Source organism: Pipra filicauda, unplaced genomic scaffold (assembly GCF_003945595.2).
Source record: "Pipra filicauda isolate LSUMZ 115617 unplaced genomic scaffold, ASM394559v2 scaffold598_size243975_pilon, whole genome shotgun sequence".
NCBI classification, from domain to species: domain Eukaryota; kingdom Metazoa; phylum Chordata; class Aves; order Passeriformes; family Pipridae; genus Pipra; species Pipra filicauda.
The window spans coordinates 1483-23218 of record NW_024104751.1 but is presented as its reverse complement, the minus strand read 5'-3'; the positions used below and the strand labels follow the sequence as shown (position 1 = coordinate 23218).

Below are 21736 nucleotides of genomic sequence, written 5' to 3'. Positions count from 1 at the left end.
CTAATGTAAATATTGATAAAAATATCAAAACAAGTGAGTGTACACCAAGCCTCCTGTCCAGCCACAAACGCAGTTTCAAAACTACAGCTCACAAAAACGGGGGAAAAATAAACAGCCATGAAACCAATAATGAAGACACCAAACAAACTAAAACCCCAGGAAATCTCCAGAACCCCTTCCCAGTTTTCAAAATTACACGACTGGGAAAACCAAAATGGAGAAATTACATTATGGAGATTGAAAATACGTTAAACCACAGTCCAAACTGTCACCCTACCGCACATGTCAAGTAGAGGAGAATGTCAGAAGATGAGGACAGAAAAAAAGCCACATGTGATACCACCACGGTCAGCAGTCAGCAAAGGCAATAAGGAAGAAGGCAGTACATAGGGCCTGGGGACTGACACCACCACAGCCTGTCCTGCACACCAAGCTCGGGTGCAAATGCTACACATCAGCAAGCTTTGTCTCCAAAACTCAAACGTCGAGGCAACACAGGTCAACTCTCATCACAATCAGCAGCGATTTCATTCTATGGAAGAACAAATCATATCCACAGCAGCAAATCTCTGCTGCGAACCCCAAGGAGTTACCGCGATACCTCTATCGGATACAGATGAAAAGGTACAATTAACATATTTAAGCACCTGTAAAGCAACCACTTCCACAAGCCAGGGGCGCGGAGCCCGGAGACCGACAGGGCCGTCCCTGGGGGCGGGAGAGAAGGGGCAGAGGGAGGAGGGAACAAGTAGACGAGAGCAAGGGATTGTCACTGACCGTGTCGAGGAGAGAGGGAGGCTCCGGCTGCGTGTCCTTGGGCGCGGCGCCGGGCGGCGGCGGGAAGTTGGGGCTGAAAACCATCAGGTCGCTCTTGGCCGCGCCGTCCGCCACGCACAGGCTCCGGCTGTGGCGCTGCGAGTACGACCAGCTGCCCACTTCGCTGGCGCACACCAGCGTCGTGGGCCCGGGCCCCGACAGCACGGCCGCCCGCGGCGCCCAGCGCGACGCCCCGTACAGCACCACGGCCAGCAGGAACAGGCTCGACACGCCGCAGATCGCCACCACCAGCCACACGTTCGTCGCCGCCGCCGCTGCCGGCCCAGAGCCGCTCTCGCCGCCCGCCAACGAGCGCCGCCCGCCAACGAGCGCGGCAGCAGCGACGACGAGCCCGCCGCCGCCGCCAGCGCCGCCTCGCCGCCCTCCACCAGCGACACGCTCAGCGTCGCCGTGGCCGAGCGCGCCGGCTCGCCGTGGTCCCGCACCACGATCACCAGCCTCTGCCGCGGCCCGTCCGCCTCCGCCAGCGCCCGCGCCGTGCTCACCTCGCCGCTGTACAGCCCCACGCGGAACAAGGCGCTCTTGCCCCGCGGCTCCCACAGCTCGTAGCGCAGCCACGCGTTGTAGCCCGAGTCCGCGTCCACCGCCCGGATCTTCGCCACCACCTGACCCGACGGCGAACCCCACGACGCCCACGCCCACAGCGTCCCCGCCTCCCCCGACACCGCCCCGGCCTCCGCCCCGCCGCCCGCCGCCGGCAGCAGCGCCGGCGCGTTGTCGTTCTCGTCCACCACGAACAGCTGCACCGTCGCGTTGCCGCACAGCGACGGCTCCCCCGCGTCCACCGCACGCACCTCGAACTGCAGCACCTGCACCTCCTCGTAGTCCAGCGGCTGCAGCGCCCGCAACACGCCGCTCTCCGCCTCCACCGACACGTAGCTCGACGCCGCAACACCCCCCACCGAGCCCGACCCCGACCCCCACGACCCCGACCCCCCGCCCAACGCGCCCTCCCACAACGAGTAGCTCACGCGCCCGTTGCCCGCCTCGTCCGGGTCCCGCGCCCACAGCCGCGCCAGCTCCGCGCCCGCCAAGTTGTTCTCCCGCGCCAGCACCGTGTACACCGCCTGCGCGAACGACGGCGCGTTGTCGTTCACGTCCGACACCGGCACGCGCAGCCCAACGCGGCCGCCCAGCGACGGAGAACCGCCGTCCTCCGCACGCACCTCCACCTCGTACTCCGACACCCGCTCCCGGTCCAGCAACTCCCGCAGCACCAGCGAGTACGACCCCGACAACGTCGCCTCCAGAACGAACGGACCCGACGGCCACACCCAGCACCGCACACGACCGTTCGACCCCGAGTCCCGGTCCCACACGCTCAGCAGGGCCACCACCGTCCCCAGCGACGCGTCCTCCGACACCGGCACCGACAGCGACGTCACCCGCACCTCCGGCGCGTTGTCGTTCACGTCCAGCACCTCCAGCACCACCTTGCAGTGACCCGACAACGGCGGCATTCCCTTATCTGTCGCCTTAATATTTAGGTTATAAATCGTAACTGTCTCATAGTCCAGGCCTCCCCTTAGTCTGATCTCGCCAGTATTTGCATCGATGCTGAAAATATCTGAGGCAGAAGGAGGAACAACAGTATCAATTTCATAAATCGTTTCACCATATATTCCCGTGTCTGAATCCGTGGAGTTCAGTCGTGCCACCAGCGTCCCCTGTATTGCGTCCTCGGGCAAAACAACGTTATACACCGACTGGTTGAACTGGGGCGCGTTGTCGTTCACATCCAGCACCGAGATCACCAGTTCCATCGTCCCTGTCAGAGACGGCCGGCCCCCGTCACTCGCCGTCAGCAACAACCGGTGCATGGCCATCGTCTCCCGGTCCAGAGGTTTCGTGAGTACCAGAAACAGTGACTTACTGCGCGAGTTACTATTTTCTTCCTGTATTCTAAAATGTTCGCTGGGGCTGAGTGTATAGGAGAGCTGCGCATTCACTCCTATATCCGCATCTGACGCGCCCTCCAGCGGGAAACGAGACCCGGGAGAAGCGTTCTCGGATAAACTGATGTTTTTTCGGGCGGCGGGGAAGGTGGGGGCATTGTCATTAATGTCGGTGACCTCCAGCTCCACGTGGAAGACGCGCAGCGGCCGCTCCAGCAGCACCTCCAGCCGCAGCGCGCACGGCGCGCTCTTGCCGCACAGCTCCTCCCGGTCCAGCCGCGAGCTCACCACCAGCGCCCCGCTCGCCCCGCTCACCTCCACGCTCGCCCGCCGGCCCCCAGGCACCAGCCGCAGCCGCCGCGCCTCCGCCTCGCCCGCCTCCAGACCCAGGTCCTGCGCCACACGGCCCACCACCGTCCCGGCCTTCGCTTCCTCCGGCACCGAGTACCGCACCTGCCCCCAGCACAGCGCCCACGCCGCCTGCACCGCCACCACCCGCAACACCGCACCCCACAACACTCGCCCATCGCCGCCGCACACGACCAGTCCTTCCGACCCCGCACGGGCCCCGCACGGCTCCCGCCGCCGCCCGCACGCACCGGCTCCGCTGCCCGGCCCCAGCCGCCCCCCCGCGCTCACAGCCGGGCTCTCCGCCGCACCGCCAAGGAGCCGCCCACACGCCCTTCCTCAGCCTGCAGCGACACCGTGCGCTGCTCCGCCGCCTCACACGCTCCCAAACAGCGCCCAAGCCTCTGCCTGACACACGCATCTCCTCTGACATGTCCCGCTCCCCTTCTCTTTCTTTTTCTCAGTCATTTTTCCTTATCGCTTGCTGTTCCCTTCCAAAAAATCCTTCATTTTTTCCTTCTTCGTCTTTCTTCTTTTTTCTTGCTACCTTCAGTTCTCTATTTTTTATCCTGTCTCCTTTCCCTTCTTATTTCTACTTTTCCCCTTAATACTCTTTTCTTTCCTCCTTCACTTTCTTCTCTTCTTTCCTTTTTTTCTTTTTCTTCGTCATTGCGCTGCCGTTCCCCATTCTTTACACCTTTTTCCCATTGCTTTTCATCCTCCTCTATTCATTAACTTCGCTGGAAGCTCCTCAGTTACCTCCAGTCCGTAGAGGAGATCATCAGATCGGAGCCATCATCTCTAAATACAGGGCATTAGAACCGCCGCACATCGGAGCCTTGTTGGGAACCACCTCCACTCAGAATCTACAGGTAATGTCGGTGAGTGATGGTCATTTCCTTTTTTAGTCTCCTTTATTATTCCATTCCGTTCTTCCTTTCTTTCTTGCTTTCGTTCTGGCTTTATTTTTCCTTAAATAAGCTCCCATCTTTCTTTATATTTTCTTATTTCCTTTTTGCATTCCTTTTTTATCCATTCCGGTGTCTCTCTCTTCTCTTTCCCTGTTCTCTTTCCTTATGTCTTTTTTTCTCCTTAACCCTATCCTGCGGTTTCCCCCCCTTCCTCTTATGTTTCCACCTTGTCTCTTCTCTTTTTGCCCGCTTTTCTAAAACATTTTCCAAGTGCTCACAATGAATAAGTCGATTGGGAATAGGTCTCCACCTTCTTTGCACTGATTTCTTCATATCCTTCCCTTTTTTCCCACCTTCTTTTCTCTTCTCCCTTTTGCTCTTCCTTTCTCTTTCTTTTCTTTCTTCCCTCACTGTGCCTTGTCGTTGTCTCCCCTCTCTTCTGCTTCCATCCTTGTATCTTCTGTTCAGCCTTTCCCTTAACAAAATATTTTTAAAATACCTACAGCAATCCTACCATAGGCATGGACATGTCCTTTCTTTGGCAACAGATCTCATTTCTCTTTCCTACCACCTTCCATCCCTCTGGAGAGAAAATACCTTTCTCGCTGATCTCCTGCTCCTGCACCTCTGTCTTCCCCTCCCTTCACCATCAAGGCCACACTCTTCAGCCTCCAGCCCTCTCAAGGACCCAGCAAGAACACACCAAGGCACTCAGATGGCAAACAACAGCTCTGCTACATCACAACACCTTCCACCACCCTCTCTCACACAACCTGAAGCCAGAGCTACTGAGACATCTGTGCAAACAGGCTGGAAAGGAACCAACACACCCAGGCGAGTTTCTCATTCAGGAACTCAAACCCATCACAGCCCAGCACCACAATCCTCCACAAAGACTGAAAAAGCACTGGGCAAAACTGCTCCTCAGGGCTCTTCATGTACCTCGATCCTTCCTGACTCACTCTCCACCTGCAGGCTGTCCTTGCCTTCTTCTTCAGGCAGGCACTCCCTGCCACAACAACACACCAGAACCTCAGTATCTATGAGCATTAATGCCCAGGAAATCCCTCACTCATCAGCACGATCCACTTGTCACACAGTCAGACAAAAGCCGGGAAGGAAACACCACAGCACTGTCACTAAGAACATCCCCTTGACCCCAACACATCTCTTTGGGGAAAGGGATTTTGGTCCCTCCTCCAGCCCTGCTGGCTCTCACCCACTCAGGCTGGGCCTGGAAGCAGCACAAAAGGTACCCGAGCAGGAAATGGTGCTTTGTTGGTCCCATAGGATCAACACTGTGTTGACTCAACATAAAGATGCCACAACTGAACAGGAGCTAATGCACACCAGTCTCTCCAACACACCCATTTCAAGTGTGCAACTTAACCTGCAGCGCCACCGGTTCCTTCTTCCAAAAACAAATATTTTCGGGGGAGGGAAATAGATTTAAAAGGATATTTGTAATTAACATTATCAGTTCCTGGGGAAGGTGGACAAAAGCAGTCACTTATGTTCCTCACAAACTGGAGAGTGTACAGTGCCCTTATGTATTTTTCTCACAGGGCAAGGAGGAAGCAGAGCTGTAAGCTACGGACATTCTCTCAAAGTGAAACTTAGCTCAGGACACACAACAGAACACACATCCCCCACACCGATGGGAAATGGCCCAAATGTCTGACACACTGTCACTGAGAGAGGAAATCAACCAACCAACCAACAAAACCACCAAAACAAACTCAAAGGTTTGGCAGTTTGGCACAAGAGAGGAGAAAAACAAAGGACCTGTTCGGCTGCAGTGAAACACAATTTTTTGGCAAAATCTTGAACACCAAGACCAATCCTTCCCCTGTCTATCAAAATTAAGTGCAGAGAGGTAATCAAGGAAAGGTTTAGAGAAGGTTTGGCAGCATGATCCAAATTTCAAAAAGCTTCTGTTTGACCAACAACATTCCACATCAAAACCAAGAAAGTAAGACAAACACAGCAGATGTCTTCACAAGCAGCAACACCAGAAACAACAACTGTGCCCTGAGATACTCAGAACATCTGGAGGTCCTGACAGGATCCCAGGAGAGCAGCACTGTGTGCTGGGACCCTTCCTGAGGTATTCCATTATAATCTTCCATCTTGCACCCTGCAAACTGGGATCTCCACAGCTAAGCAGACATTCTCCTTTTCATCCCCAATGACCTTTCCACATCCTCACCTTCCCTCATGACTGGCACAAAGAACACATGGAATGCTGCAAACCCACTCTGGGACTCTTTGACTCTTCCCACAGGACAGGATGCTTTCTGCCTTTGCAGCAATGTCAAATACAAATCGAGTGCTTAAAGGTTCTGTGATTAGAGCTGTGAACAGCTCTGATCCCTGTCCCCACAGATCTTCTTCAAGAAGACCAAACCAAACGATGAAGCACAAGTGCAATCAAAGTGTCAACAGGGTAGAAGAATTTCTACCATAGAAATTTCTACAAAGCTGGGCTGCTCTGTAGATGTGGAGGTTTGGTGTGTACATCCAGACACCAGAATGAGCTGTGTGTGGTACAGGACACACCAGCTCTGCCCAGACTGACTGGCCAAGAGCACAAGTAGGGGAAGAACAGAGCACAGAGATGACACTCATCTCCTCAACTGCCCTTAAATATCCTCTCTGAAGAGGAGCACAGATCCACCATGGCAGCAGCTGTGGAAGCTGTTACAGGTGCCCTACAATACCCACACACAAAAGGCTGAAGTGCTTCCCTCCCACAACAGCTTTTTCAAAATGGCAGCAAAAATGTTCATCAGTCTGCATGTTCCCAGCTCTTATCCAACACATTCCCTATGATGGGCTGCAGCAGCACAGGGAACTGTCTCTAATAGGAAATATTCATAACTTCCTAGGACTTTGTGGTCATGTCAATACCACATACATTTTCAAGATCCAGAAGGCCTCCAACTCCACACCCTTGGAGACTGGGAAAAGATCCTGGGCAATAACACTTTGTGCCCATTGTACCTCCCACTTTCCTCTAGACATCCTCCATTCCTCACCCTGCAACATGCAATTCTCCAGAAAAGACCATCATCTCCCAGTCCTCTCTTCTTATGACAGGGACCATGGTCTTCCCAAGGATTTCCAGTTCCCTCACACAAGTCTCCCCACTGCTCAAGGGCACCTTTCACATCAGCACATGCACAGGCCCTACTCACTGTCACTGCCACATTCACCTCTGGCACAAGTCACAATCTCCCACCTCAAGCCTCAACTTTTGCTTACCCTCCCCAGCAACTGCAGCACTGTAAAAGCCACACAGATGGCATCCCATGCCCGGTGTCCATCAGACTCTCTGCAGCTGATCCTTCGGGTCAGCAGTTTCAGAGGGAAATGTTACACACCTGTGAGTAACACTCGCTGCAGAGCTCTGCTCGGGACAGCTCTCATGGCAACGGGCACTGATGTCACAATAATAGAGAGACAGAACAACCCAGATGCTGAGGAGCACAGCAATGCAGTCCATTCCATCCCCTGGGTAGGAGAAATTGGCTGAGGGATTATTGTGTTCTTGCGGAAAACAGAATTTCCGTGGAAGCTGTATGGGTGCTGCTAATGTAAATATTGATAAAAATATCAAAACAAGTGAGTGTACACCAAGCCTCCTGTCCAGCCACAAACGCAGTTTCAAAACTACAGCTCACAAAAACGGGGGAAAAATAAACAGCCATGAAACCAATAATAAAGACACCAAACAAACTAAAACCCCAGGAAATCTCCAGAACCCCTTCCCAGTTTTCAAAATGACACGACTGGGAAAACCAAAATGGAGAAATTACGCCATGGAGATTGAAAATACGTTAAAGCACAAGCCCAAACTGTCACCCTACCTCACATGTCATGTAGAGGAGAATGTCAGAAGATGAGGACAGAAAAAAACCCACATGTGATACCACCACGGTCAGCAGTCAGCAAAGGCAATAAGGAAGAAGGCAGTACATAGGGCCTGGGGACTGACACCACCACAGCCTGTCCTGCACATCAAGCTCGGGTGCAAATGCTACACATCAGCAAGTTCTGTCTCCAAAACTCAAACGTCGAGGCAACACAGGTCAACTCTCATCACAATCAGCAGTGATTTCATTCTATGGAAGAATAATTCATATCCACAGCAGCAAATCTCTGCTGCGAACCCCAAGGGGTTACCGGGATACCTTTATCCAATACAGATAAAAAGGTACAATTAACATATTTAAGCACCTGTAAAGCAACCACTTCCACAAGCCAGGGGCGCGGAGCCCGGAGCCCGACAGGGCCGGCCCAGGGGGCGGGAGAGAAGGGGCAGAGGGAGGAGGGAACAAGTAGACGAGAGCAAGGGATTGTCACTGACCGTGTCGAGGAGAGAGGGAGGCTCCGGGCTTCCGTTTGTCCTTGGGGCGGCGCCGGGCGGCGGCGGGAAGTTGGGCTGAAAAACCATCAGGTCGCTCTTGGCGCGCCGTCCGCCACGCCAGGCTCGGCTTGTGGCGCCTGCGAGTACGACCAGCTCCCACTTCGTGGGCGCACACCAGCGTCGTGGGCCCGGCCCCGCCCGCCAGCACTGTCCCCCCCCGCCCGCGGAGCCCAGCGCGACGCCCCGTACTAGCACACCACGGCCAGCAGGAGGAACCGGCTGAACACGGCCGCCGCATGATCGCCACCACTCAGCCCACACGTTCGTCGGCCGCCGCCGCCGCCGGCCCAGAGCCGCTCTCGCCGCCCGCCCACGAGAGGCGGCAGCCGCGCCGACGAGCCCGCAGCCGCGCCCAAGCGCCGCCTCGCCGCACTCCACCAGCGACACGCTCAGCGTCGCCGTGGCCGAGCGCGCCGGCTCGCCGTGGTCCCGCACCACGATCCCCAGCCTCTGCCGCGGCCCGTCCGCCTCCTCCAGCGCCCGCGCCGTGCTCACCTCGCCGCTGTACAGCCCCACGCGGAACAAGGCGCTCTTGCCCCGCGGCTCCCACAGCTCGTAGCGCAGCCACGCGTTGTAGCCCGAGTCCGCGTCCACCGCCCGGATCTTCGCCACCACCTGACCCGACGGCGAACCCCACGACGCCCACGCCCACAGCGTCCCCGCCTCCCCCGACACGGACCCGGCCTCCGACCCGCCGCCCGCCGCCGGCAGCAGCGCCGGCGCGTTGTCGTTCTCGTCCACCACGAACAGCTGCACCGTCGCGTTGCCGCACAGCGACGGCTCCCCCGCGTCCACCGCACGCACCTCGAACTGCAGCACCTGCACCTCCTCGTAGTCCAGCGGCTGCAGCGCCCGCAACACGCCGCTCTCCGCCTCCACCGACACGTAGCTCGACGCCGCAACACCCCCCACCGAGCCCGACCCCCCCGACCCCCACGACCCCGACCCCCCGCCCAACGCGCCCTCCCACAACGAGTAGCTCACGCGCCCGTTGCCCGCCTCGTCCGGGTCCCGCGCCCACAGCCGCGCCAGCTCCGCGCCCGCCAAGTTGTTCTCCCGCGCCAGCACCGTGTACACCGCCTGCGCGAACGACGGCGCGTTGTCGTTCACGTCCGACACCGGCACACGCAGCCCAACGCGGCCGCCCAGCGACGGAGAACCGCCGTCCTCCGCACGCACCTCCACCTCGTACTCCGACACCCGCTCCCGGTCCAGCAACTCCCGCAGCACCAGCGAGTACGACCCCGACAACGTCGCCTCCAGAACGAACGGACCCGACGGCCACACCCAGCACCGCACACGACCGTTCGACCCCGAGTCCCGGTCCCACACGCTCAGCAGGGCCACCACCGTCCCCAGCGACGCGTCCTCGGCCACCGGCACCGACAGCGACGTCACCCGCACCTCCGGCGCGTTGTCGTTCACGTCCAGCACCTCCAGCACCACCTTGCAGTGGCCCGACAGCGGGGGTGTCCCTTTATCTGTCGCTTCAATTAGTATCTCATACGAACGGATGTCTTCATAGTCCAGGGCACCCATGAGACGGATCTCGCCTGTCTTTGGATTTAAAGGGAAAAGGTTTAATCCCTTTTCCGGAAAAATGTTGCTTGCAATGAACGTCACTTCACCATTGCTTCCGACATCGGGATCCGTGGCGTTCACTCGCGCCACCAGCGTCCCCTCTGCAGCGCTCTCCGGCAGCTGCACTTTATACACCGATTGGTTACACTGGGGCGAGTTGTCATTCGCATCGAGCACCGAGATCACCAGCTCCATAGTCCCCGTCAGAGATGGCCGGCCCCCGTCACTCACCGTCAGCAATAACCCATGCACGGGAACCGTCTCCCGGTCCAGCGGTTTCGTGAGTACCAGAAACAGGGATTCACGGTATTCGTCACTCCGCTGCAAATCCAGAGAGAAATGCTCGCTGGGGCTGAGTGTGTAGGAGAGCTGAGCATTCGCTCCGATATCCGCATCAGACGCGCCCTCCAGTGGGAAACGAGAACCAAGAGGGGAGTTTTCCGGTAAACTGATGTTTTTTCGGGCGGCGGGGAAGATGGGGGCATTGTCATTAATGTCGGTGACCTCCAGCTCCACGTGGAAGACGCGCAGCGGCCGCTCCAGCAGCACCTCCAGCCGCAGCGCGCACGGCGCGCTCTTGCCGCACAGCTCCTCCCGGTCCAGCCGCGAGCTCACCACCAGCGCCCCGCTCGCCCCGCTCACCTCCACGCTCGCCCGCCGGCCCCCAGGCACCAGCCGCAGCCGCCGCGCCTCCGCCTCGCCCGCCTCCAGACCCAGGTCCTGCGCCACACGGCCCACCACCGTCCCGGCCTTCGCTTCCTCCGGCACCGAGTACCGCACCTGCCCCCAGCACAGCGCCCACGCCGCCTGCACCGCCACCACCCGCAACACCGCACCCCACAAACACTCGCCCATCGCCGACGCCGCCTTCCGACCCCGCACGGGCCCCGCACGGCTCCCGCCGCCGCCCGCACGCACCGGCTCCGCTGCCCGGCCCCAGCCGCCCCCCCGCGCTCACAGCCGGGCTCTCCGCCGCACCGCCAAGGAGCCGCCCACACGCCCTTCCTCAGCCTGCAGCGACACCGTGCGCTGCTCCGCCGCCTCACACGCTCCCACACAGCGCCCAAACCTCTGCCTGACACACGCATCTCCTCTGACATGTCCCGCTTCCCTTCTTCTCTTTCTTTTTCTCAGTCATTTTTCCTTATCGCTTGCTGTTCCCTTCCAAACAATCCTTCATTTTTTCTTCCTCCTTCTTCGTCTTTCTTTTTTTTTCTTGCTCCCTTCAGTTCTCTATTTTTTATCCTGTCTCCTTTCCCTTCTTTTCTACTTTTTTCCTTAATACTCTTTTCTTTCCTCCTTCACTTTCTTCTCTTCTTTCCTTTTTTTCTTTTTCTTCGTCATTGCCCTGCCGTTCCCCATTCTTTACACCTTTTTCCCATTGCTTTTCATCCTCCTCTATTCATTAACTTCGCTGGAAGCTCCTCAGTTACCTCCAGTGCCGCAGAGGAGATCATCAAATCGGAGCCATCGTCTCTAAATACGGGGCATTAGAGCCGCAGTGCATTGGAGCCTTGTTGGGTACCACCTCCACTCAGCATCTACAGGTAACGCCCGTGAGTGATGGTCATTTCCTTTTTTAGTCTCCTTTATGATTCCATTCTGTTCTTCCTTTCTTTCTTACTTTCGTTCTGGCTTTATTTTTCCTTGAATAAGCTCCCATCTTTCTTTATATTTTCTTATTTCCTTTTTGCATTCCTTTTTTATCCCTTCTGTGTCTCTCTCTTCTCTTTCCCTGTTCTCTTTCCTTATGTCCTTTTTTCTCCTTAACCCTATCCTATGGGTGTTTACCCCCTCCTCTTCTGTTTCCACCTTGTCTCTTCTTCTTTTTTCCCCTTTCCTAAAACATCTTCCAAGTGCTCACAATGAACAATGAAGAAGTCGATTGGGAAGAGCTCTCATCCTTCTTCGTATTGACTTCTTCACGTCCTTCTTTTTTCCTCCCCTTCTTTCTTTTTCTTCTGCCTTTCGCTCTTCCTTTCTCTTTGTTTTCTTTCTTCCCTCACTGTGCCTTGTCGTTGTCTCCCCTCTCTTCTGCTTCCATCCTTCTAGCTTCTGTTCAGCCTTTCCCTTAACAAAATATTTTAAAAATACCTAGAGCAATCCTACCACAGGCATGGACATGTCCTTTCTTTGGCAACAGATCTCATTTCTCTTCCCTACCACCTCCCATCCCTCTGGCTAAGGAATACCTTTCTCGCTGACCTCCCGCCCATGCACCTCTATCTTCCCCTCCCTTCACCATCAAGGCCACACTCTTCAGCCTCCAGCCCTCTCAAGGACCCAGCAAGAACACACCAAGGCACTCAGATGGCAAACAACAGCTCTGCTACATCACAACACCTTCCACCACCCTCTCTCACACAACCTGAAGACAGAGCTACTGAGATATCTGTGCAAACAGGCTTGAAGGAACCAACACACCCAGGGCAGTTTCTCATTCAGGAACTCAAACCCATCACAGCCCAGCACCACAATCCTCCACAAAGACTGAAAAAGCACTGGGCAAAACTGCTCCTCAGGGCTCTTCATGTTCCTCGATCCTTCCTGACTCACTCTCCACCTGCAGGCTGTCCTTGCCTTCTTCTTCAGGCAGGCACTCCCTGCCACAGCAACACACCAGAACCTCAGTATCTATGAGCATTAATGCCCATGAAATCCATCACTCAGCACGATCCACCTGTCACACAGTCAAACAAAAGCCATGAAGGAAACACCACAGCACTGTCACTAAGAACATCCCCTTGACCCCCAACACATCTCTTTGGGGATTTTGGTCCCTCCTCCAGCCCTGCTGGCTCTCACCCACTCAGGCTGGGCCTGGAACCAGCACAAAAGGTACCAGAGCAGGAAATGGTACTTTGTTGTCCTATAGGATCAACACTGTGTTGACTCAACATAAAGATGCCACAACTGAACAGGAGCTAATGCACACCAGTCTCTCAAACACACTCACTTTAGGTGTGTGACTTACCTGTAGCCTCACTGATTCCTCCTTCAGAAAACAAACATCTTTGGGGGAGGGAAATAGATTTAAAAGGATGTTTGTAATTAACACTATCTGTTTCTGGGGAAGCTGGACAAAAGCAGTAACTCATGTTCCACAAAAGCTGGACACTGTGCAGTGCCCATTATGCATTTTTCTCACAGGGCAAGGAGGAAGCAGAGCTGTAAGCTACGGACATTCTCTCAAAGTGAAACTTAGCTCAGGACACACAACAGAACACACATCCCCCACACCGATGGGAAATGGCCCAAATATCTGACACACTGCCACTGAGAAAGAGGAAATAAACCAACCAACCAACAGAAACACCAAAACAAACTCCAAACTTTGGCAGTTTGACAGAGGAGACAAGAAAACAAATGGTCCTGTTTGGCTGCAGTGAAACAGAATTTTTTGTCAAAATCTTGAACACCAAGACCAATCCTTCCCCTGTGTATCGAGATTAAGTGCAGAGAGGTAATCAAGGAAAGGTTTAGAGAAGGCTTGGCAGCATGATCCAAATTTCAAAAAGCTTCTGTTTGACCAACAACATTCCACATCAAAACCAAGAAAGTAAGACAAACACCGCAGATGTCTTCACAAGCAGCAACACCAGAAACAACAACTGTGCCCTGAGATACTCAGAACATCTGGAGGTCCTGACAGGACCCCAGGAGAGCAGCACTGTGTGCTGGGACCCTTCCTGAGGTATTCCATTATAATCTTCCATCTTGCACCCTGTGAACTGGGATCTCCACAGCTAAGCAGACATTCTCCTTTTCATCCCCAATGACCTTTCCACATCCTCACCTTCTCTCATGACTGGCACAAAGAATACATGGAATGCTGCAAACCCACTCTGGGACTCTTTGACTCTTCCCACAGGACAGGATGCTTTCTGCCTTTGCAGCAATGTCAAATACAAATCGAGTGCTTAAATATTCTGTGATTAGAGGCGTGAACAGCTCTGACCAATGTCCCCACAGATCTTCTTCAAGAAGACCAAACCAAACAATGAAGCACAAGTGCAATCAAAGTGTCAACAGGGTAGAAGAATTTCTACCACAGAAATTTCTACAAAGCTGGGCTGTTCTGTAGATGTGGAGGTTTGGTGTGTACATCCAGACACCAGAATGAGCTGTGTGTGGTAACAGGACACACCAGCTCTGCCCAGACTGACTGGCCAAGAGCACAAGTAGGGAAGAACAGAGCACAGAGATGACACTCATCTCCTCAACTGCCCTTAAATATCCTCTATGAAGAGGAGCACAGAGGCAACAGCTGGGGAAGCTGTTACAGGTGTCTTACAATACACACAGACCGCAGGTTGAAGTGCTTCCCTCCCACAACAACATCCCCAAAACGGTGCAAAAATGGTCATCAGTTTGCATGTTCCCAACTCTTATCCAACACATTCCCTATGCCAGGCTGCAGCAGCACAGGGAACCGTTTCTGATAGGAAATATTCATAACTTCCTAGGACTTTGTGGCCATTTCAATACCACATACATTTTCAAGATCCAGAAGGCCTCCAACTCCACAACCTTGACACTTGAGAAAAGATCCTGGGCAAAAACACTTTGTGCCCATCCTGCTTCCCACTTTCCTCTAGGCATCATCCTCCATTCCTCACTCTGCAACATTTATTCTTTCAGAAAAGACCATCATCTCCCAGTCCTCTCTTCTTATGACAGGAACCATGGTCTTCCCAAGGATTTCCAGTTCCCTTGTGTACACAAGTCTTCCCACTGCTCAGGGGCACCTTTCACATCAGCACATGCACAGGCCCTACTCACTGTCACTGCCACATTCACCTCTGGCACAAGTCACAATCTCCCACCTCAGGGCTCAGCTTTTTCTTACCCTCCCCAGCAACTGCAACACTGTAAAAGCCACACAGATGGCATCCCATGCCCGGTGTCCATCAGACTCTCTGCAGCTGATCCTTCGGGTCAGCAGTTTCAGAGGGAAATGTCACACACCTGTGAGTAACACTCGCTGCAGAGCTCTGCTCGGGACAGCTCTCATGGCAACGGGCACTGATGTCACAATAATAGAGAGACAGAACAACCCAGATGCTGAGGAGCACAGTAATGCAGTCCATTCCATCCCCTGGGTAGGAGAACTTGGCTGAGGGATTATTGTGTTCTTGTGGAAAACAGAATTTCCGTGGAAGCTGTAAGGGTGCTGCTAATGTAAATATTGATAAAAATATCAAAAGAGGTGAGTGTACACCAAGCCTTCTGTCCAGCCACAAACGCAGTTTCAAACCTACAGCTAACAAAAACTGGGGGAAAAACAAAACAGCCTCGAAATCAATAATGAAGACACCAAACAAACTAAACCCCCAGGAAATCTCCACAGTCCCTTCCCAGTTTTCAAAATGACACTACTGGGCCAACCAAAATGGAGAAATTTATGCCATGGAGATTGAAAATATGTTAAACCACACGTCCAAACTGTCACCCTGCCTCACATGTCATGTAGAGGAGAATGTCAGAAGATGAGGACAGAAAAAAAGCCACATGTGATACCACCACGGTCAGCAGTCAGCAAAGGCAATAAGGAAGAAGGCAGTACATAGGGCCTGGGGACTGACACCACCACAGTCCATCCTGCACATCAAGCTCGGGTGCAAATGCTACACATCAGCAAGCTTTGTCTCCAAAACTCAAACGGCGAGGCAACACAGGTCAACTCTCATCACAATCAGCAGCGATTTCATTCTATGGAAGAACAAATCATATCCACAGCAGCAAATCTCTGCTGCGAACCCCAAGGAGTTACCGCGATACCTTTATCCGATACAGATGAAAAGGTACAATTAACATATTTAAGCACCTGTAAAGCAACCACTTCCACAAGCCAGGGGCGCGGAGCCCGGAGCCCGACAAGGCCATCCCAGGGGGCAGGAGAAAAGGGGCAGAGGGAGGAGGGAACAAGTAGACAAGAGCAAGGGATTGTCACTGACCGTGTCGAGGAGAGAGGGAGGCTCCGGCTGCGTGTCCTTGGCCGCGGCGCCGGGCGGCGGCGGGAAGTTGGGGCTGAAAACCATCAGGTCGCTCTTGGCCGCGCCGTCCGCCACGCACAGGCTCCGGCTGTGGCGCTGCGAGTACGACCAGCTGCCCACTTCGCTGGCGCACACCAGCGTCGTGGGCCCGGGCCCCGACAGCACGGCCGCCCGCGGCGCCCAGCGCGACGCCCCGTACAGCACCACGGCCAGCAGGAACAGGCTCGACACGCCGCAGATCGCCACCACCAGCCACACGTTCGTCGCCGCCGCCGCCGCCGGCCCAGAGCCGCTCTCGCCGCCCGCCAACGAGCGCGGCAGCAGCGACGACGAGCCCGCCGCCGCCGCCAGCGCCGCCTCGCCGCCCTCCACCAGCGACACGCTCAGCGTCGCCGTGGCCGAGCGCGCCGGCTCGCCGTGGTCCCGCACCACGATCACCAGCCTCTGCCGCGGCCCGTCCGCCTCCTCCAGCGCCCGCGCCGTGCTCACCTCGCCGCTGTACAGCCCCACGCGGAACAAGGCGCTCTTGCCCCGCGGCTCCCACAGCTCGTAGCGCAGCCACGCGTTGTAGCCCGAGTCCGCGTCCACCGCCCGGATCTTCGCCACCACCTGACCCGACGGCGAACCCCACGACGCCCACGCCCACAGCGTCCCCGCCTCCCCCGACACGGACCCGGCCTCCGACCCGCCGCCCGCCGCCGGCAGCAGCGCCGGCGCGTTGTCGTTCTCGTCCACCACGAACAGCTGCACCGTCGCGTTGCCGCACAGCGACGGCTCCCCTGCGTCCACCGCACGCACCTCGAACTGCAGCACCTGCACCTCCTCGTAGTCCAGCGGCCGCAGCGCCCGCAACACGCCGCTCTCCGCCTCCACCGACACGTAGCTCGACGCCGCAACACCCCCCACCGACCCTGACGTCCCCGACCCCCACGACCCCGACCCCCCGCCCAACGCGCCCTCCCACAACGAGTAGCTCACGCGCCCGTTGCCCGCCTCGTCCGGGTCCCGCGCCCACAGCCGCGCCAGCGCCGCGCCCGCCAAGTTGTTCTCCCGCGCCAGCACCGTGTACACCGCCTGCGCGAACGACGGCGCGTTGTCGTTCACGTCCGACACCGGCACACGCAGCCCAACGCGGCCGCCCAGCGACGGAGAACCGCCGTCCTCCGCACGCACCTCCACCTCGTACTCCGACACCCGCTCCCGGTCCAGCAACTCCCGCAGCACCAGCGAGTACGACCCCGACAACGTTGCCTCCAGAACGAACGGACCCGACGGCCACACCCAGCACCGCACACGACCGTTCGACCCCGAGTCCCGGTCCCACACGCTCAGCAGGGCCACCACCGTCCCCAGCGACGCGTCCTCCGACACCGGCACCGACAGCGACGTCACCCGCACCTCCGGCGCGTTGTCGTTCACGTCCAGCACCTCCAGCACCACTTTGCAGTGACCCGACAGCGGAGGCGTCCCTTGGTCTCTTGCTTCTATACGAAAATTAAATACATTGATTTCTTCAAAGTCCAGGGCGCCCGTTAGACGGATCTCCCCCGTCTTTGGATTTATAGAAATCACATCTTTTCCACTCGGGGGAAAAAAGTTCGTCACGCTGTAGGTCAGCTCACTGTTACTTCCCTCGTCCGGATCATTGGCATTTACGTGCGTTACCAGTGTCCCCACTGCAGCGCTCTCCGGCAGCTGCACTTTATACAACGACTCGTTAAATTGGGGCACGTTGTCGTTCGCATCCAGCACTGAGATCACCAGTTCCATCGTCCCTGTCAGAGACGGCCGGCCCCCGTCACTCGCCGTCAGCAACAACCGGTGCACGGCCAGCGTCTCACGGTCCACAGATTTTTTTAAAATGAGTTCAGGTTCACCATTCGGTTCATTCACTTTTTGTATATCCAGAGAGAAGTGCTCGCTGGGGCTGAGCGTGTAGGAGAGCTGAGCGTTCGCTCCGATATCTGCATCAGACGCGCCCTCCAGCGGGAACCGGGAACCGAGAGGGGAGTTCTCCGATAAACTGATGTTTTTTCGGGTGGCGGGGAAGATGGGGGCATTGTCATTAATGTCGGTGACCTCCAGCTCCACGTGGAAGACGCGCAGCGGCCGCTCCAGCAGCACCTCCAGCCGCAGCGCGCACGGCGCGCTCTTGCCGCACAGCTCCTCCCGGTCCAGCCGCGAGCTCACCACCAGCGCCCCGCTCGCCCCGCTCACCTCCACGCTCGCCCGCCGGCCCCCAGGCACCAGCCGCAGCCGCCGCGCCTCCGCCTCGCCCGCCTCCAGACCCAGGTCCTGCGCCACACGGCCCACCACCGTCCCGGCCTTCGCTTCCTCCGGCACCGAGTACCGCACCTGCCCCCAGCACAGCGCCCACGCCGCCTGCACCGCCACCACCCGCAACACCGCACCCCACAAACACTCGCCCATCGCCGACGCCGCCTTCCGACCCCGCACGGGCCCCGCACGGCTCCCGCCGCCGCCCGCACGCACCGGCTCCGCTGCCCGGCCCCAGCCGCCCCCCCGCGCTCACAGCCGGGCTCTCCGCCGCACCGCCAAGGAGCCGCCCACACGCCCTTCCTCAGCCTGCAGCGACACCGTGCGCTGCTCCGCCGCCTCACACGCTCCCACACAGCGCCCAAGCCTCTGCCCCGACACACGCATCTCCTCTGACGTGTCCTGCTCCCCTTCTCTCTCTTTTTCTCATTTAGTTTTCCTTATCGCTTGCTGTTCCCTTTCAAACAATCCTTCATTTTTTCCTTCCTCCTTCTTCGTCTTTTTTCTTCCTTCCTTCACTTCTTTTTTATTACGTCTCGTTTCCCTTCTTGTTTCTACTTTTTTCCTTAGTACTCTTCTCTCTTTCCTCCTTCACTTTCTTTTTATTCTTTCTTTTTTTTCTTCTTCGTCACTGCCGTTCCCCATTCTTTACACGTTTTTCCCTTCTCTTTCCATCCTCCTCTATTCATCAACCCCACTGGAAGCTCCTCACTTGCCTCCAGTGCCGCAGAGGACACCATCAAATCGGAGCCATCATCTCTAAATACGGGGCATTAGAGCCGCATGGAGCCTTGTTGGGTACCACCTCCACTCACCATCTACAGATAATGTCGGTGAGTGATGGTCATTTCCTTTTTAGTCTCCTTTGTCTTTCCATTCTGTTCTTCCTTTCTTTCCTACTTTCGTTCTGGCTTTATTTTTCCTTGAATAAGCTCACGTCCTTCTTTATATTTTCTTTTTATTTCCTTTTTGTATTCCTGGTTTTACCCTTCCCTTGACTCTCTTTCCTTTCTCTTTCTTTGTTCTCTTTCCCTATATCTTTCCTGCTTATCCCTGTCTATGTTTTTTCAACCTCCTCTTCTGTTTCCACCTTGTCTCTTCTCTTTTTTCCCCGACTTGATTTCCAAGCGCTCTCATTCTTCTTTGCACTGATTCCTTCACGTCCTTCTTTTTTATTTACCTCCTTCTTTCTACTTTCTTCCTCTTCTCCCTTTTGCTCTTCCTTTCTCTTTCTTTTCTTTCTTCCCTCACCGTGCCTTGTCGTTGCCTCCCTTCTCTTTTGCTTCCATCCTTGTATCTTCTGTTCAGCCTTTACCTTAGCAAAATATTTTTAAAATACCTAGAGCAATCCTGCCATAGGCATGGACATGTCCTTTCTTTGGCAACAGATCTCATTTCTCTTCCCCACCACCTCCCATCCCTCTGGAGAGAAAATACCTTTCTCGCTGATCTCCCGCTCCTGCACCTCTGTCTTCCCCTCCCTTCACCATCAAGGCCACACTCTTCAGCCTCCAGCCCTCTCAAGGACCCAGCAAGAACACACCAAGGCACTCAGATGGCAAACAACAGCTCTGCTACATCACAACACCTTCCACCACCCTCTCTCACACAACCTGAAGCCAGAGCTACTGAGACATCTCTGCAAACAGGCTGGAAAGAACCAACACACCCAGGGGAGTTTCTCATTCAGGAACTCAAACCCATCACAGCCCAGCACCACAATCCTCCACAAAGACTGAAAAAGCACTGGGCAAAACTGCTCCTCAGGGCTCTTCATGTACCTCGATCCTTCCTGACTCACTCTCCACCTGCAGGCTGTCCTTGCCTTCTTCTTCAGGCAGGCACTCCCTGCCACAGCAACACACCAGAACCTCAGTATCTATGAGCATTAATGCCCAGGAAATCCCTCACTCATCAGCACGATCCACTTGTCACACAGTCAGACAAAAGCCGGGAAGGAAACACCACAGCACTGTCACTAAGAACATCCCCTTGACCCCCAACACATCTCTTTGGGGAAAGGGATTTTGGTCCCTCCTCCAGCCCTGCTGGCTCTCACCCACTCAGGCTGGGCCTGGAAGCAGCACAAAAGGTACCCGAGCAGGAAATGGTGCTTTGTTGGTCCCATAGGATCAACACTGTGTTGACTCAACATAAAGATGCCACAACTGAACAGGAGCTAATGCACACCAGTCTCTCCAACACACCCATTTCAAGTGTGCAACTTAACCTGCAGCGCCACCGGTTCCTTCTTCCAAAAACAAATATTTTCGGGGGAGGGAAATAGATTTAAAAGGATATTTGTAATTAACATTATCAGTTCCTGGGGAAGGTGGACAAAAGCAGTCACTTATGTTCCTCACAAACTGGAGAGTGTACAGTGCCCTTATGTATTTTTCTCACAGGGCAAGGAGGAAGCAGAGCTGTAAGCTACGGACATTCTCTCAAAGTGAAACTTAGCTCAGGACACACAACAGAACACACATCCCCCACACCGATGGGAAATGGCCCAAATGTCTGACACACTGTCACTGAGAGAGGAAATCAACCAACCAACCAACAAAACCACCAAAACAAACTCAAAGGTTTGGCAGTTTGGCACAAGAGAGGAGAAAAACAAATGGTCCTGTTCGGCTGCAGTGAAACACAATTTTTTGGCAAAATCTTGAACACCAAGACCAATCCTTCCCCTGTCTATCAAAATTAAGTGCAGAGAGGTAATCAAGGAAAGGTTTAGAGAAGGTTTGGCAGCATGATCCAAATTTCAAAAAGCTTCTGTTTGACCAACAACATTCCACATCAAAACCAAGAAAGTAAGACAAACACCGCAGATGTCTTCACAAGCAGCAACACCAGAAACAACTGTACCCTGAGATACTCAGAACATCTGGAGGTCCTGACAGGATCCCAGGAGAGCAGCACTGTGTGCTGGGACCCTTCCTGAGGTATTCCATTATAATCTTCCATCTTGCACCCTGCAAACTGGGATCTCCACAGCTAAGCAGACATTCTCCTTTTCATCCCCAATGACCTTTCCACATCCTCACCTTCCCTCATGACTGGCACAAAGAACACTTGGAATGCTGCAAACCCACTCTGGGACTCTTTGACTCTTCCCACAGGACAGGATGCTTTCTGCCTTTGCAGCAATGTCAAATACAAATCGAGTGCTTAAAGGTTCTGTGATTAGAGCTGTGAACAGCTCTGACCAATGTCCCCACAGATCTTCTTCAAGAAGACCAAACCAAACGATGAAGCACAAGTGCAATCAAAGTGTCAACAGGGTAGAAGAATTTCTACCATAGAAATTTCTACAAAGCTGGGCTGCTCTGTAGATGTGGAGGTTTGGTGTGTACATCCAGACACCAGAATGAGCTGTCTGTGGTAACAGGACACACCAGCTCTACCCAGACTGACTGGCCAAGAGCACAAGAAGGGGAAGAACAGAGCACAGAGATGACA

The 21736-nt window shown here is 55.1% G+C and overlaps 1 protein-coding gene and 1 pseudogene across 1 annotated transcript; both read right to left on the bottom strand.

Moving 5' to 3' along the window:
* Positions 1–769: 769 nt before the first annotated feature.
* Positions 770–7814, bottom strand: LOC113986530 (protocadherin alpha-2-like). Its single transcript, XM_039387895.1, is given in 5 exon segments — positions 770–807; positions 810–1175; positions 1178–3380; positions 4934–5000; positions 7810–7814. Coding segments are annotated over 5 exon segments (2679 nt in total).
* Positions 7815–8172: 358 nt separating this feature from the next.
* Positions 8173–18427, bottom strand: LOC120324578 (annotated as a pseudogene).
* Between the last annotated feature and the right edge of the window lie 3309 nt (positions 18428–21736).